Consider the following 16,761-nt stretch of genomic DNA (forward strand, 5'->3'; position numbering starts at 1 on the left):
AAAAGAAAAAGAAAAAAAAAAAGACAAACCAAAGGCTGGCAAGGATGTGGAAAAATTGAACCACTCTAACATTGCTGTTGGGAATGTAAAATTGGACCATAACTCTAGAAAATTTGGTACCTTCTGAAAAAATATGCATCTATCATGTGACTCAGCAATTACACTGCTAGAGATCTGAGAGAAATGAAAATGTTTTATGTCGACATGAAAACATGTACAAAAATGTTCACTGCGGCTGTATTTGTAATGGCCAAACACTGGATCAGTCCAGACATCCTTCAACAGGTAAAACATATACATATCATGGAAAGTACTCAGCAATAAAAACGAATGAATAAAAAGAATGAAACATTGATATACGCGGCAACTTGAAGGAATACCAGGAAATTACACTGAGTGAAAAGCCAATCCCAAAAGGTTACCTACTGTATGATTCCATTTATATAATATTCTTGAAATGACAAAATCATAGAAAGATGGAGGACAGATTAGTGGTTGCCAGGGGTTAAGGATGGTGGTGTGGGGAAGACAGGAGGGAGGTGGGTGTGGCTATAAAAGGGCAACATGAGAGATCTTGTGGTGTCGAAACTGCTCAGTATCTTATAGGACACATAAGCTTACACAGGTGATTAAACGATAGAATTGTAAATTATATAGAATACATCATAGAAATATTCATTAATACAAGTGAAACTAGGAAGTTTGAATACGATTGGTAGATTATATCAAAGTCAATGTCCTGGTTGTTATACTATAGTTCTACAAAATGTTACTTTTAGGGGAAACAGGGTAAGGTGTACAGAATTATTTGAATTATCTCTGAATTATTTTTAGAACTACATGTGAATCTATATTCACTCCAGCCTGGGTGACAGAGTGAGACCCTGTCTCAAAAAAAAAAAAAAAAACTGAATGTATGCTACATGCCATTACATGAATAATGTCTGTTTCACAGATGAGGGAACTGAAGTTGAGTGGTTGGTAACTGACTTAAGATTACAGAGCTAGTAAGAAGACCGGCTGGCATTCAAACTCTGGTTTGTTCAGCTGATAACTTAGAATATAATGTAAATGACTTAAGGGTTCAATTAGTTGACTGAAGAAGTAAAAAAATATATATTAATATATAACTTCAAAGGGTGAGCAACATTGTGCTTTCAGCTAATGTGATATAAATTTAAAAGCTTTTGCTTTAGAATGGTATGCTAGGACTTAGGTACTAGAGCATAGTATCAAGAGTACTATAAATATAAGGGGTTTCTTTTTTTGTCTAATAATTATACATTTGAATTATAAGATTATCAACAGAAAACAAACACCAAAAAGTACCCATACCTACTTAATGTTGGCTTCAGATTAAAATAAAAATATCCTAAACCAAGTTTCAGCAAAATAATTTTATTTCCTAACATATGGTAACATACACATCCAATATGTGCTCCCCTTGCACATCTATTCACAAATGACTTTCAAATGACAACTGCTTTGATATTTAAGCATGTGTTAAAAGTTATCTTAGTTGAGATTTGAAAAATGCTTTAGATGGATAACATTCTGAGTATACTGGATTGGTCACAGCAGAATTTACTTTAGTTAGATGAGTTCTACAAATTTAAAGCTTTGAAAAGCTACTACTTTTACATCTAATACATCCAGATGAATACGATGCAGCAACATCAGCTTGTATTCCGGAGAAATCTCATTAGTTTTTCTGGTGATGGAACCACTTATCCACTGTATTCAGAGAAAAGAAAAACAAATTAGAATTCCTGCTAAGAATCAAAATTACACCTAACATATAACAAAGACTAATATACTTGCTTTAATGAATTCTACTATGAATTACTTGAAAATCAATGGACATACATACAAAATTTCTCTACAGCACATGCAGGTGTTTTCTTTTGGGCTTCCTTATACTTCATGCTAATTGTATAGTGTGATTTTCAAACTTTTTTTTTTTTTTGAGACAAGGTCTCACTCTCTTGCCCAGAATGGAGTGCAGTAGCAGCAATCATGGCTTACTGCAACCTCCATCTTCCAGATTCAAGCAATTCCCGTGCCTCAGTCTCCCTAGCAGCTGGCATTATAGACATGTGCCAGCTAATTTTTGTATTTTTTTGTAGAGACAGGGTTTCTCCATGTTGGCCAGGCTAGTCTAGAACTCCTGGGCTCAAGTGATCTGCCCACGTCAGCCTCCCAAAGTGATGGGATTACAGGCATGAGCCATCACACCCAGCCTTCAAATTTGTTTTTTTTAAGAGGCAGAATCATTTTCTTACCAGAAAAATCTTACAGAGAATTCTGACATCTAAGGAGGAGAGAACTGTTTTCTGGGTGAAGCAGCCTGTGGCTAGATGGGAATGTGGAGATCAGCCCACTCAAGGTCCCCTCCAGAGTCCAGCAGGCACCTCCACGGAACTCAGAGGGGCACAGTGGGTCATGGTTTGGAAACTGCTATGATACAGCGTGGCACTAAAGGTGATATGTAGCAGCTCATTTTCCTTCCCATGCACACTACAGAATTCTAAAAACATTTCTCACTCTCTTCCCTCTCTTCCTGTGTATGTGATATGTTAAAAATATGTATGTGGCTGGGTGCAGTGGCTCACGCCTGTAATCCTAGCATTTTGGGAGGACAAGGTGGGTGGATCGCTAGCCTGGGTGACATGGCAAAACCCTGCCTGATTAGTGTTCAAGACCAGCCTGGTTTGAGACCAGCTTGGGCAACATGGTGAAACCCTATCTCTACAAAATATTAAAAAATTAGACAGGTATGGTGGCACGTGTCTCCAGTCCCAGCTATTTGGGAGGCTGAGATAAGAGAATCACTTTAACCTGAGGAGGTTGTGGGTACAGTGAGCTGTGATCACGCCCCTGCACTCCAGCCTGGGTGACAGAGTGACAGCCTGGGTGACTCTGTGTCAAAAAACAAGCCAGGTTCAGAAAGACAAATACCACATGATCTCATTTATATGTGGAATATAAAAAAGGTGAATTCATAGAGGTAGAGAGTAGAATGGTGGTTGCCAGGAGCTGAAGGATGGGGAAAGGGCAGGCGATGGTCAAAGGGTGCCAAGTTTTAGTTAGACAGAAGGAATAAGCTTTAGTGATCTATTGCACAGAACGATGACTGTAATGTCTATTTCAAAATTGCTAAGAGTAGATTTCAAATGTTTTCACCACACACCAAATAATGATTAAGTATGTGAGGTAATGATTTCTTAATTAGCTGGATTTAACCATTCCACATTGTAAACATATATCAAAACATCACACTGTATGCCATAAGTATATATAATTATCATTTGTCAACTAAAAATAAAAGTAACATAATTTTTCCATACATCTGTGTAATTTTTAATGAAATTTTACTGGAATAGAAATCTTACCGTCTGTTGGTACTGTGCAAGCAGATTCACAGGGTGGTGGTAACTAAAATATAAAATATTAAAATCTATTAGTCTAATCTCATTTTTTAAAAAGCTAAAAAGGTATACTGACAAAAATTTAAGAGAATCTGGACTATCCCAAATTGTAGGATCTAAACGTAATTTGTAATATATAGGAATAACAGAAAGTTTGCTCTACTGCTGAGATGCTAACAAATTCAAGCCTCTTGGATGGTGCAGTGGCTCACACCCATGATCCCAGCACTTTGGGAGGCCGAGGTGGGTGGATCACAAGGTCAGGATTTCAAGACCAGCCTGGTCAACATGGTGAAACCCCATCTCTACTAAAAATAAAATTATCTGGGCGTGGTGGCAGGCGCCTATAATCCCAGCTGCTCAGGAGGCTGAGGCAGAGAACTGCTTGAACCTGGGAGGTGGAGGTTGCAGTGAGCCGAGATTGCGCCACTGCACTCCAGCCTGGAGACAGAGCAAGACTTTGTCACAAAAAGAAAAGAGAAGAGAAGAGAGAAGGAACGAAGGTAAACAAACTGAGCTTGAATGCTTTGTAACTCTCACTGAAATAGCTGAGAAATGTGAATTAAAATGAGAAACATATCTTTCTTAATTGGAAAACTTAATGAAACAAACAAAAAAAACCCAGTTCCTGTAGTGCTGGTGAGACATCTGAAACAGACACTTCTGGCAGGAGTCCTGGTTCAATCTTTCTGAAAAATAATTCTGTAAAATGTATCCAAAACCTTTTAAAAAGCTCATAGGTCTTGATAGAGAAATTCCACCTCTAAGAACCCAATCCAAGACTGAAATGGTAATTTACAAAAGTGTTTACCATATACTATTTCACCATTAATAACAGTGAAAAATTGCAAGTAACTAAAATGTCCAATAATAAGAAATGATTAAAAATAGTTTATCCTTCTTTGCAGGGGATTTAAAAATAAAAAATAAAAAGGTTTATCCATAAAACACATTATACAGAGATGGAATACTATATTATTAAAATATGATATTTCTAGACTGGGCATCGTGGCTCACATCTGTAGTCTAAGCGCTTTTGGAGGCTGAGGTGTGAGAGGATCACTTGAAGCCAGGAGGTCAAGATCAGTCTGGACAACATAGCAAGACACTGTCTCTACAACAAATTTAAAAATCATCTGGGAGTTGTGATTTGTGCCTGTAGTCCCCAGCTACTTGGGAGGCTGAGACAGAAGGATCACTTCTTTGAGGTTACAGTGAGCTATTACAGTAACATCGCACTTCAGCCTGGGTGAGAGACCCTGTCTCTAAAAAAAAAATTATAGTTTTAATGACATGAGGAAATGCCTATTATATAGTGTTAAATTTTAAAAATCATAAGACAAGCCGTATATATAATACAATCCTAATTTGTTTTGTTTTTTTAGCCCACTTTAGTCTAAAATATGGATCATATTTTAAAAATACTTTTTTTGTTTATCCATAGTTCAAGTTTTCCTATATATTAATCATTATAGTATTAACATAATACATGCCCAATTAGAAATATTCCATCAAGGCCGGGCATGGTGGCTTACGCCTGTAATCCCACCACTTTGGGAGGCCAAGGCGGGTGGATCACGAAGTCAGGAGTTCGAGACTAGCCTGGTTAACATGGCAAAACCCCGTCTCTACTAAAAATACAAAAATTAGCCGGGCATGGTGGCATGCACCTGTAATCCCAGCTACTCGGGAGGCTGAGGCAGGAGAAACGCTTGAACCCAGGAGGCAGAGGTGGCAGTGAGCTGAGATAACACCATTGCACACCAGCCTGGGCAACAAGATCAAGACTCTGTCTCAAACAACAACAACAAAAAAGAAATACTCCATCAAAATGAAAAATGAATCATCTTTGCTTACCTGTTATTTAACATACACTAAGACCATTTTCATAGAAATCGTTAAGATACCAAAAAATAGAGAAGTTAACTTAAAAGCCAAATCTTTTTCCTTTTTTTTTTTTCCTTTTGCTCAGTTGCCCCAGCTGGAGTGCAGTGAGGCAATCACAACTCACTGCAGCCTTGATCTCCAAGGCTCAAGTGATCTTCCCACCTCAGCACTGCTACAGGCAAGCGCCACCAGGCCTGGCTAGTTTTTTTAATTTTTAGTAGAGACGAGGTCTCGCTATGTTGCCCCCACCAGTCTCCAGTTCCTGAGTTCAAGTGATCCTCCTGCCTCAGCCTCCTGAAGTGCTGGAATTACAGGAATGAGCCATAGCACCCAGCCAAATGCCAACTCTTAGGATTGTACAATTTTACACAAATATATATAACTCTTCTCCATTTTTCTTCTGTTTGAAGGACAGTGTTTTCATTTTATAGGACATTATCCTGACACAGAATAGAAGATTTCTGGGAGAATTATTTTTGTACATTAGCCTTTTCTCATACTGTCTCTCTTTTTTTTTTTGAGACCGAGTCTCACTCTGTCGCCCAGGCTGGAGTACAGTGGTAGGATCACGGCTCACTGCAGCTTCAACCTCCCCAGGCTCAGGTGATCCTCCTAACTCAGCCTCCTATGTAGCTGGGACTACAGGTGTGTACCACCATGCCCAGCTAATTTTTGTATTTTTTGTAGATAGGGGTTCTCCATGTTGTCCAGGCTGGTCTTCAACTCCTGGGCTCAAGTGATCCGTCCACCTTGGCTTCCCAAAGTGCTGGAATGACAGGTGTGAGCCACCGCACCCCGCCTTGTATCTCTTTTCTAAGTGAAAGTAACAGCACAGTGTCTTATGATTATTAAAACCTTTTCTGCAAGCTGGTCTGCTTTGTGTGTTAAACATGCAAAGTGTTTACACTTACCAACTGATTCCTTTTCCATTCGTTTTCTTAGTCACTAATGCTTTCCAATGGTCATGAGTGCTTTTAATAACATCAACTGCAAAGTCCTATAATTTCAAGAGATTTGCATTACAATGATAAAAAGGTATTCTTTTCCTATTATCAACATTTCCCCAAAGCCTGATAATTTGTCTCTTCTGAATCATTTCCTTGTTCTAAAAATGGAAGAGAATATTAAAGTGAATAAACACCAAGACTGTGTTATGTTTCCAGACTTCTGTTTTATGAATCTTTAGATGGTAACAATATGGTTAAATTATAAGTCTCAATAGAAATGAGCCTAAAGCTACAGTTCTGAATGACATATTACCTTATCTTTAAATTCTGCATTAAAAGCAAACTCGTTTTCTGGTTTTCCATCAGGAACCTTATACCTTCTAAACCAGTCTACAGTAGCTTCCAAGTAGCCAGGTTTCAGCCGTTTGACATCATTGATATCTAAGAAGAGAAGAAGCATAAGATGACAGTGACAATGATTTTTTAAAAAAAGAAAGAGAATAAGCAGATTTCAAGATGCACAAATAATTACACATTCAACAACAATTTCAAGTACTTATTTTGAAAGAGCTGTGGAATGACTTATCATGGAAGTTCAAGATAATGTTGGAGCGAAGCCCCTTGTTGAGAAGAGAAGCCATACATTGAAAGGAAATCATCTAGTGTCTCTGAATAGCTCTGACGTTAAGTACAGAGAACAATCAGTACATAGTAATCTCTGTTAGGTAAGGGCAAACAGCTGGTGGCTACATAGTGAAACAACCAGTTTGGCAAATGTAGATAATTCCTATGAGAAGTGTACAAGATACTGAAAAAGACAGAGGTTATCTTTTTTATTTTTGGAGACAGGGTCTCGCTCTGTCACCCAGGCTGGAATGCAGTGGCCCGAACAAGGCTCACCGTAGCCTTGACCTCCAGAGCTCAGGTGATCCTCTCACCTCAGCCTCCTGAGTAGCTGGGACTATAAGCATGCACACGCCCAGCTAATTTTTAAATTTTTTGTAGAGATGGGGTCTTGTCATGTTACCCAGGCTGGTCTCAAACTCCTGGGCTCAAGCAATCCTCCTGCCTTGGCTTCCCAAAGCACTGGGATTACAGGTTTGAGGTACTATCCCTGGTCCAGAGGCAGAGGCTATATGTCAGAGAATCACAACACTATTACGTACTAAAAGATAAGAAAAATAGATTAGATTGATATCCATTGTTGGGTTACGTATTAAATGTGACTAGACTTTGCTGGCTAGTACAGGCACTATATATAACAATACTTTAGTTCTGGCTGACAGAAAAGTGTACTGCTTAAAAAACTTTAAGTTTCTGTATAGCCATCAACAATGGCTAGCCTCAATGTCATCAAACTGCACTTTAAATAACAAACTCCTGCACAATGCAAGCAAACAGAGATACACATGCTAAAAAGTCAGTTAGGAAAAGTATTATGAGGAAGAGAAATACATTTGACAACAACAAAAGCTTATTTATATTTGTATAAGATAACATTGTTTCAATCCAATTTATTCATTTTTTGAGATGGAGTCTCACTCTGTCTCCCAGGCTGGATCTCGGCTCACTGCAAGCTCCACCTCCTGGGTTCACGCCATTCTCCTGCCTCAGCCTCCTGAGTAACTGGGACTACAGGTGCCCACCACCATGCCTGGCTAGTTTTTTTGTATTTTTAGTAGAGATGGAGTTTCACTGTGTTAGCCAGGATGGTCTTGATCTCCCGACCTCATGATCCACCTGCCTTGGCCTCCCAAAGTGCTGGGATTACAGGCGTGAGCCATTGCACCCAGCCGATTTATAATTCAATCCAATTTATAATCTGCATAAAGAATAGCATGCATTCTATTATCATAGTATCACTAAAAGTACGGAAACTTTACAGAATGCACTGGGCAATGTTTAAGCACTAGTAAATTTCAAAGAACTTATGATTTACATAAAATGTGTCACCTGATACAGAAATAATTTGGAAATTCAGAAATCCAACACGCAAATGTTGATGTTTTCCAATACCAGAAACCAATTCTCCATTTATTCAGAAACCAACTGGGTGCTCAGTAATTCAGTGTGATTCTGACACTATCTACCTGGAGTTAGCATCAGATCTCAAAGGTTAGGGGCCCAGTCTCACAAGACTGCACCACTTCAGATGCCTCCTGTACTTCTGACTGATCAGCTATAAATTGGAGGTTTTCACAATCCTCTCCCTAAGTTCCCTAATTTGCTAAAATGATTCACAGAACTCAGGAAAACACTGAAGTTTAACATTTTGTTATACGCATGCAACTCAGGGATAGCAAATGGAAGAGATGCACAGGGCAAGCTAGAGGATGGACAATAGATACTGCCTTAGGTTGACATTAGGGAAAGCTGCATACTACTTGCACCATGGGACCAGCCACCCCAAGAAAGTTTTCAGGGTTCTAATAACCTGAACTGCAGGGAAATAATGCCTTAGTAAATGGGTGCTGACAGAGTGACAGGCTTGGCTTCACTAATCATGGCCACAGCATGCCAAGTTCTCTTGCATAAGTACATTGGAAATGCAGGCACTGACCTACAGAACAGAGCCGTACCACCAAGTAGTGAACAGATGGTGTGAATGCACTCTTACCTTTCAAAATTGAAATGAAACGTTAAAGGATTGGCATTCTTCCAGTCCTACTTCAATGAATTAACACAGATGCAAATATACATCACATCATTTTGAGGGAACATGCTCTCAAGGTGACTCTTATCCCTGCTGACATTGACCTCTATCACCTGGCTGAGGCAGTGTTTGTCAAGTTTCTGTGCTGTAAAGTCATTCTCTCCTGTCCCTTACCCACATTGTACTCGTTGGAAGGAAGTCACCATGCACAGCTCACAATTAAGGACCTCCTTGAGAATGGAGTACCTACATAAATTATTTGGAATTCTTCTGCTTTGAGATTTATCTATTCTTCCTCATTTGTTTATTTATTCAATCATTTATTTATGTCAGTATAGACTCATGGATATTTATTTTATGTTCCAGGTTATATTAAAATACTACTTTATTTTCTTGCTCAAGGCAACTCCTATGTATGTACCCAAGAATAAAAACATAAGTCCACACAAAAACTTGTACAGGAATGTTCATGGCAGCATTACACAGTCAAAACAACCCAAACGTCCATCAACTGATGAATGGATAAACAAAATACAGTATATCCACACAATGGAATAATATTCAACCATAAAAAGGAGTACTGACAGATGCTACAATATGCAATATGGATGAACCTAGAAAACATTATACTAAGTGAAAGAAACCAGAAACAACAACAAAAAAAATCCACATATTATACCAGTCCATGTATGAGATACCTAGAATAGGTAGAATAGGCAACTCCATAAAGACAAAAAGCAGATTAGTGGTTGCCAGGGCCTGGAGAGGAGGAAGGAATAGGGAATGATTTGAACTAGTGGTGATGGCTGCACAACCTTGTGAATGAATGAAATGTCACTGAAGTGTACACTTTCTTTAAAATGGTGAATTTTATGTTATGTAAATTTTACCACCAAAAAAAAAAAAGGGGGAATGAAGTGCTGATACATGCTACAATATGGATGAATCCTGAAAACACTTATTTCACTAAGTGAAATAAACCAGACACAGAGGCCACCTATATGATGCCATTTATATGAAATGGCAGCCTAGGCAAATCCATAGGCACAAAGTAGATCCGCAGTCACCTGGGACTGCGGGAAGCGGGACACAGAGTGATTGCCCATGGATACAGGATTTCCTTTTGGGCTGATGAAATGTTCTGCAATTAGAGAGTGGTGATGGTTGTACAACTTAGTGAATATACTAAAAACCACTGAATTGTACATTTTACAGTGGTGACTCTGATATGTGAGTATCTCAATTAAATGTTTTAAAATAAATAAACATAGCAACTGAGTGCTGGTAGGTGGGGAAGGAAAGGACAAAGAAACAGTAAGAACTTACCAGATTTTTTCTGTTCTGGAATGAAGGAGAAAGTGTACTTAGTTAATTACAAGTACAGTCATAGAAATAATGCTTGAACAGTGCTTTGTTCCTCCATCCTTTAATAGTTTGAAGGCATGGGCTTACAATTTTGTCATTACAGGTTAAGTTTGGTGGTGTTTATGAATTAATTAGAAAGACTTCAGACTCTCCAAATGTTCTTACCATTATAGTTGGCTGCATCAGGATCATCCACATTAATGGCAATGACTTTCCAGTCGGTTTCCCCTTCATCAATCATAGCCAATATGCCTAGAACTTTCACGCCAATTATTTCACCTCTTGCACACACCTGAGTCAATAGCCAAAGTCAGGACATTACAGAATGAAACTCTAGAAGACAGTTTTACTTGACTAACAGGAAGTAAGAAAGAGGCCAAGTTCTTGAGAATTTACCTGGAGACTGTTCCTTTAAGCAAATTTTAAAAACCTAGGTAAGTAAATGTTTCATCAGTCCTATTAAAGTTGAAAACAGGACTTATAGGTCCTATTTTCTTCTAGGTCATAGGGAAACCAGTACATAGCTCAGGGTAATCAATGTTTTTTGCACTATCATTGATTATACTGAAGAATAAGTCCTCCATAGTCTCAAATATGTATCTTAATATGCTTTACCTTTTATTTTATAAAAGTCATTGAGTTAAGCAAGTCATACAATGACTTAAAAACTTTATGACTTAAAAAACAAAATGAAAACTTTGTTTTTAGTTGTTTACTATTTCTCTAAGCCTGAGAGAGACATAAAGAAATAACTATAATCAGAATCTTAGAACAACCCTACTTGATGGAGGAATTACTACCATGAATCTCCAACTCAAGAGGTTATTTGGTTTGGGTCAATTTACTGATCATTCTAAATTGTTAGGCAAGGTTTGCCATGGATTGAGAGGGAATTTCCCTCCTGGTACCTTTCACCTATTGACTAATTATCCATCTTCTAAAGCAATGCAGAATATGTCCAGTTTTTCCAGATATATGTTCAATCATACATACATAGACACGTTTTTTTCCAGACTAGGTTTAAATGTACAAATTATAATATACAAATTCTTAAAATGCAAGAGAAGCCTTTAATACCAAAGAGACATCATTATTTCACTAATATTCATCCATTTTATTCACAGTATTTTTTAAAGTATGAAATTTGGTATACTTCATTAATCTCTCAACACTAAAGAAAAAAATGTCACATTTCATTACCTTGCTTCCAATTTCACACACATCAATTGGGTCATTGTCACCACAACAGCCAGTATGTTTATCATTGTGCCCTGGGTCTTCCCAAGTCTGAAAAAAATAATACTTAGTGTATATCGTTCCCATACATACGGACAAAATGGATCATGTTGAGAATAACAGATAACATCCTATGACTCTTCAGCTATTTTTCTTCATTGTTTTAGTTCTTTATTCGCATTTAAGAATCTTAACTATGCACAATAGTTTCAATTAAATGTTGTAGCTCCAAATACACATATAATGCTAAATTTAAGCTTTAAAACAGATAATGATCCTATTTAAAACAAGCAAAAGCCAACTACTTAATAACTGAGACAACAGGGAAAACACAAATATAGACCAAAACGTTTACTTTAAAGCTGTGTGGTTTTAGGCCGGGGAGGCTGAGGCGAGTGGATCACCTGAGGTCAGGAGTTCGAGACCAGCCTAGCCAATATGGTGAAACCCTGTATATACTAAAAATATAAAAATTAGCCAGGCGTGGTGGTGCATGCCTGTAATACCAGCTACTTGGGAGGCTGCGGCAGGAGAATCGCCTGAACCCAGGAAGCAGCAGTTGCAGTGAGCCTAGATCATGCCACTGCACTCCAACCTGGGCAACACAGTGAGGCTCCATCTCAAAGAAAAAAAAAAAAGAAAAAAACAGAAAATAAAACACACAAAAATGTGTGTGTGTATGTGTGTGCTTTTTCTTTTCTTTTTTTTTTGTAGAGACAGGGTCTCACTATGTTGCCCAGGCTGGTCTCAAACTCCTGGGCTCAAGTGATACTCCCACCTTGGTGTCCCAAAGTATGGGATTACAGGCATAAGCCACTGTACCTGGTCTTAGATTTTCTTTATAATAAATTCCCAACACAGAAGTAGGTAGGCAATAATAGTAAGACGGAAAGGTTATGTTCTTTTTCTTTTTTGAGACAGAGTCTTGCTCTGTCGCTCAGACTGGATGGAGTGCAGTGGCGCAATCTTGGCTCACTGCAACCTCTGCCTCCCATGTTCAAGCAATTCTCCTGTCTCAGCCTCCTGTGCCGCTGGGATTACAGGCATATGCCACCACACCTGGCTAATTTTTGTATTTTTAGTAGAGATGGGGTTTCACCATGTTGGCCAGACTGGTCTCAAACTCCTGACCTCAGGTGATCCTCCCACCTTGGCCTCCCAAAGTGCTGGGATTACAGGTATGAGCCAGCACACCCAGCCAAAAGGTTATGTTCTGATGTTAAAAGTATCATCACTGACCAGAGTCAAGACTGAAAAGTTTAATCAGGATTTTCTGGAGCTTTACATAACTGGTTTTCTTTCCTTCCTAAATTGTAAGCCAGAGTCCTTGCAGAACATCTCACAAAAGAACTGATAGCCTGTGCTAGCCAGGATGTTAGGTTTAAAATGTAGCTGTTGCTATTGGTTCTTTTTTCCTCCAACTGGAACACATTACTTGGATTTTTTGGCTACTCAGCTGGAGTAAAAGCAAAAACATAAATGAAAACGGGGATAAGGGAAGACCATATCTAACAAATCCAACATTAAGAAAGCAAAATCCAACCCACAGAACAGTAAGTATTTCAGCAATGTTCTCCTACAAGGATGATATATCAAGGCTGAATACTATTAATAAATCAATTGAGGCTGAGTGTGGTGGCTCATGCCTGTAATCCCAGCACTTTGGGAGACCGAGGCAGGCGGATGACAAGGTCAGGAGTTTGAGACCAGTCTGGCCAATAGAGTAAAACCCTATCTCTAATAAAAATACAAAAAAATTAGCTGGGCGTGGTGGTGGGCGCCTGTAATCCCAGCTACTCAGGAGGCTGGGGCAAGAGAATCGCTTGAAACCGGGAGGCAGAGGTTGCAGTGAGCCAAGATTGTGCCACCGCACTCCAGCCTGGGCAACAGTGCGAGACTCTGTCTCAAAAACAACAACAACAACAAAAAAATCAATTAAAGTATAAGGTGAAACACTGTAATTAAGACAAACAAATGACTTTGTGCTTACCTAACAAGCCAGATGGGTCAGACCTATGTTCTACTATCTTATAGGTTGTTTCATAGTAGGTTCCATTTAACAGACTTCATTGTTAATAAAAACAAACCATTTATCAACAAATTAAACCGAATGTTTATTTAGTATCTCAGCATTAAATTTTAAGTGCCGCAGCACTGGCCTAGCCGAACCAGAATTAAATAGATGTCATTTACTCATTATAGACAAGATCCTAGTGATTCTTCACTCAAATATTAAATAAGAACCTGCTGCATACTGACATTGTGCCAGGAATAAATTGGTAAACAACCCTTCTCAAAGGGTTGACTGTTTAAGAAAACAGGATCCCTCATTACTTTACCACAAAGAGCTTGACCTGAAGAAGAGGGAATGAAGACTCTAAACATAAAAGTCAGCAGTTATGAGAGCTTGTGTGTGCAGGTGTTAGTGCTTTATTTTTTGAAATAACCATACCACCTACATACTGTGAATAGCTCAGGGAGGCGATATTAACGTCTCAAGGAGAAAGAAAGGGACGCAAGTTAGGTAAGCTAGGAAGTGGCCATCTTGGGATTTGAACTCTGGTCTGTCTGGTGCCAAAAATCAGTGCTTTTGACTACTACCATACACTCTTTCTTGACTGAATAGACTTGCAACTCGGTCTGTAGAGAATTTATATAGCTTACAACCAGTGCAAAAAAGAAAAAAAATTTCAGAAAAGAATAAATGCTCAAATCTGAATTTAAACATTGTAAATATTTACCTTTCAGTTTATATTGAAAATAAGTTATTTAAGGAAGCATTCAAATGAGTTAATTATCCCTTCTTATGTTTTTAAAATCTACTATAGAAAAAATTCTCCACAGGTATTCAAATCTTTTTTACTAATAGCAGTAAGTTAATATTTAGCAAGTTAAAACGTACATGGTCAGCAGTTGCATGAAGACATACCTGAGGGATGGCGCCATAGTTCCAGATATATCCTTTGTACGGGAACAAATTCGCAACATAGCGAAGTTTTCCTTTTTTCACATCTTGTTTAATGGGGTTTAAAGGGTCCTTTGTAGCAATCTGAAATAAAAAATTTCAAATCGTTGCATATTTGGATGTGACATACTATTCAAATAAGGATCTGAGGAAATGAATTATGGTATCTATGTTCCCTAATTCCATTTTAATGATATATTTCATCCCTAACAATTTTATAATTGAACTAAGGTGCTTCCATAATCAGCCACTAAGTGAAAAGGTTATGTGAGGTATAAAGGAACTATCAAGAAGGGAAAAAGAACATTTACTAATTCTAGAAAGCAAAGAATAAAATTACCTGGAATAAATTCTAATGTTTGAGTAATAAAAATATTGTAATTTTTATTAAAAGGGCAAAATAAATACTATCCAACTTTATTTTCCTTTACAGAATTTAAAATTATTCAAATACTCAGGTATTTATTACACACAAAAAATGTGATTACTGTAAAAGAGTATGTGGTATAAAATATGTTATAAATATCCATAACAAAAAGGCAATGATGGTAGGTATCGTCAGAAAGAAACTAACACCACGCAACTGAAATTCCAATGAGAGTATCTGTGGCTGGGGTGACTAAGGAGGGGTCAGTGATGGGCTTACAGAGAGTAAGAGGAGAAAAAGTAATTCTAGGTTTTGGGAACATCGGAAGCAAAGATATTGCGAAGAAAAGTTTGGGGCACATTTGTAAACGGCTGAGTTTAGCTGGAGCCCAAAGGGAAGACTGTCGGCAATGGGAGATACAACTAGAAAACAGACTGGGACCAGACGGAGAAAAACCTTGGAGTTCAGATGGTTCATCCTTGATCAAGTCAGTGTGACTAGATCAAAACCAATATCCTAAGTCTGACTCAAATGTAAAGTGAAATATTACCTCCATTTTTGCATTAGACCAGCGTGGCACTTCAACTACCATGTGGAACACATCCTGAAAAAACAGAGAAAGTGAGATGGTCACAGGAGCCAATTTGTTCTTTGAGGGAGCATGCACTATTTCTTCCAAAGTCAAACTGTTCATTGTATCAGATCTTTGAAGTCAACTGGATTTTCAACAAAATGCATCCAAAAAAAAGAGAATGATAGATGAAGAAATAATGCAATTAAAGGAAAATATTCATTATAGAATCCAGGTGGTCAGTATATGATTGCTTACTGTATAGTTCTTCTTAATTTTTATTTACTTCTAAATTTTTTGTAGAGACAAGCTTTTACTATGTTGCCCAGGCTGGTCTCAAACTCCTGGCCTCAAGTGATCCTCCTGCCTCTACCTCCCAAAGTGCTGGGATCACAGGTGTGAGCCATCTCGCCCAGCCAACTTAACTATATAAATCTTTTAACTTTTCTGTATGCTTTAAGTGTTTCAGAATAAAAATTGACAGTGGAAAGAATGTTCCTAGGAAGGAAACAGTTCTTAAATAAACATAACAGAACCTGTATCTCTGAAGAAGACCATCTTCAAAACACTCTCCAAAGGCCAGTGTTACTTCCTTCAGAGACACTGCAATTACTCAAAATGTTTTCAGAGCTTCCATTTCAGAGATGGTTTACAAGACAAACTCCAAGTCAGCCTAATTACTTGATCATCCTTTAGTTTATAAGGCGAACCCCTGTCAGCCTAATTACTTGGTCATACTTTAGTTTTAGCATCAAACAAAACTCATCAGCTTCATTATCCATATTATTCTCCCAATTTGGCTGTTTTTAGAAATAAAGCCCCCTTCAAAAGGACTTTGACTTTGAAGATAAGAGAATATGCTCTAAAAATATTTTAATCAATGATAGTTCTATTGTAATTGGCTTATAGCCTTAAATTGACTACTATAAAATGGATATACTCAGGGAGTAAATTCCCAGATGTGCAGTTTAAAAACATAATGAAAAACAAACCATACTTTGCTAACCCATTTTGCACACTGGAGTTAAATATGGCATAGGTTCTTTAAACTTGAGCTTTAATTATTCAGAATACTGTTTTTTTTCAAGGAATAGAACTTTAACTGCAGTTTTTCAGTTTTCAGCGTCTACAAAGGGCACAGATGAAGCTAAATCTGTAATAACTGCTTTCTGTCACCCAGGCTGCAGCGCAGTGGCATAATCTTGGCTCACTGCAACCTCCACCTCCTGGGTTCAAGTGATTCTCCTGTCTCAGCCTCCCAAGTAGCTGGGATTACACAGGGGCGTGCCACTACACCTGGCTAATTTTTGTATTTTTAGTAGAGATGGAATTTCACCATGTT

The 16,761-nt window shown here is 38.1% G+C and overlaps 1 protein-coding gene across 1 annotated transcript in view; it reads right to left on the reverse strand.

The window, feature by feature from the left end:
• Positions 1–1,382: 1,382 nt before the first annotated feature.
• Positions 1,383–16,761, reverse strand: part of PPA1 (pyrophosphatase (inorganic) 1) — a 47,634-nt gene continuing 32,255 nt past the window's right edge. The window contains exons 3-10 of the mRNA XM_011929519.1: positions 15,399–15,452; positions 14,446–14,565; positions 11,481–11,567; positions 10,446–10,572; positions 6,576–6,703; positions 6,227–6,312; positions 3,393–3,435; positions 1,383–1,734 (exon numbers count right to left, since the gene is read on the reverse strand). Of these exons, the coding sequence (XP_011784909.1) occupies positions 1,594–1,734; positions 3,393–3,435; positions 6,227–6,312; positions 6,576–6,703; positions 10,446–10,572; positions 11,481–11,567; positions 14,446–14,565; positions 15,399–15,452 (786 nt within the window). The 3' untranslated portion in view covers positions 1,383–1,593. The remainder of the gene's footprint in view (positions 1,735–3,392; positions 3,436–6,226; positions 6,313–6,575; positions 6,704–10,445; positions 10,573–11,480; positions 11,568–14,445; positions 14,566–15,398; positions 15,453–16,761) is intronic.

The sequence above is a fragment of the Colobus angolensis genome, unplaced genomic scaffold, assembly GCF_000951035.1.
Source record: "Colobus angolensis palliatus isolate OR3802 unplaced genomic scaffold, Cang.pa_1.0 Scaffold12, whole genome shotgun sequence".
Classification (NCBI taxonomy): Eukaryota; Metazoa; Chordata; class Mammalia; order Primates; family Cercopithecidae; genus Colobus; species Colobus angolensis.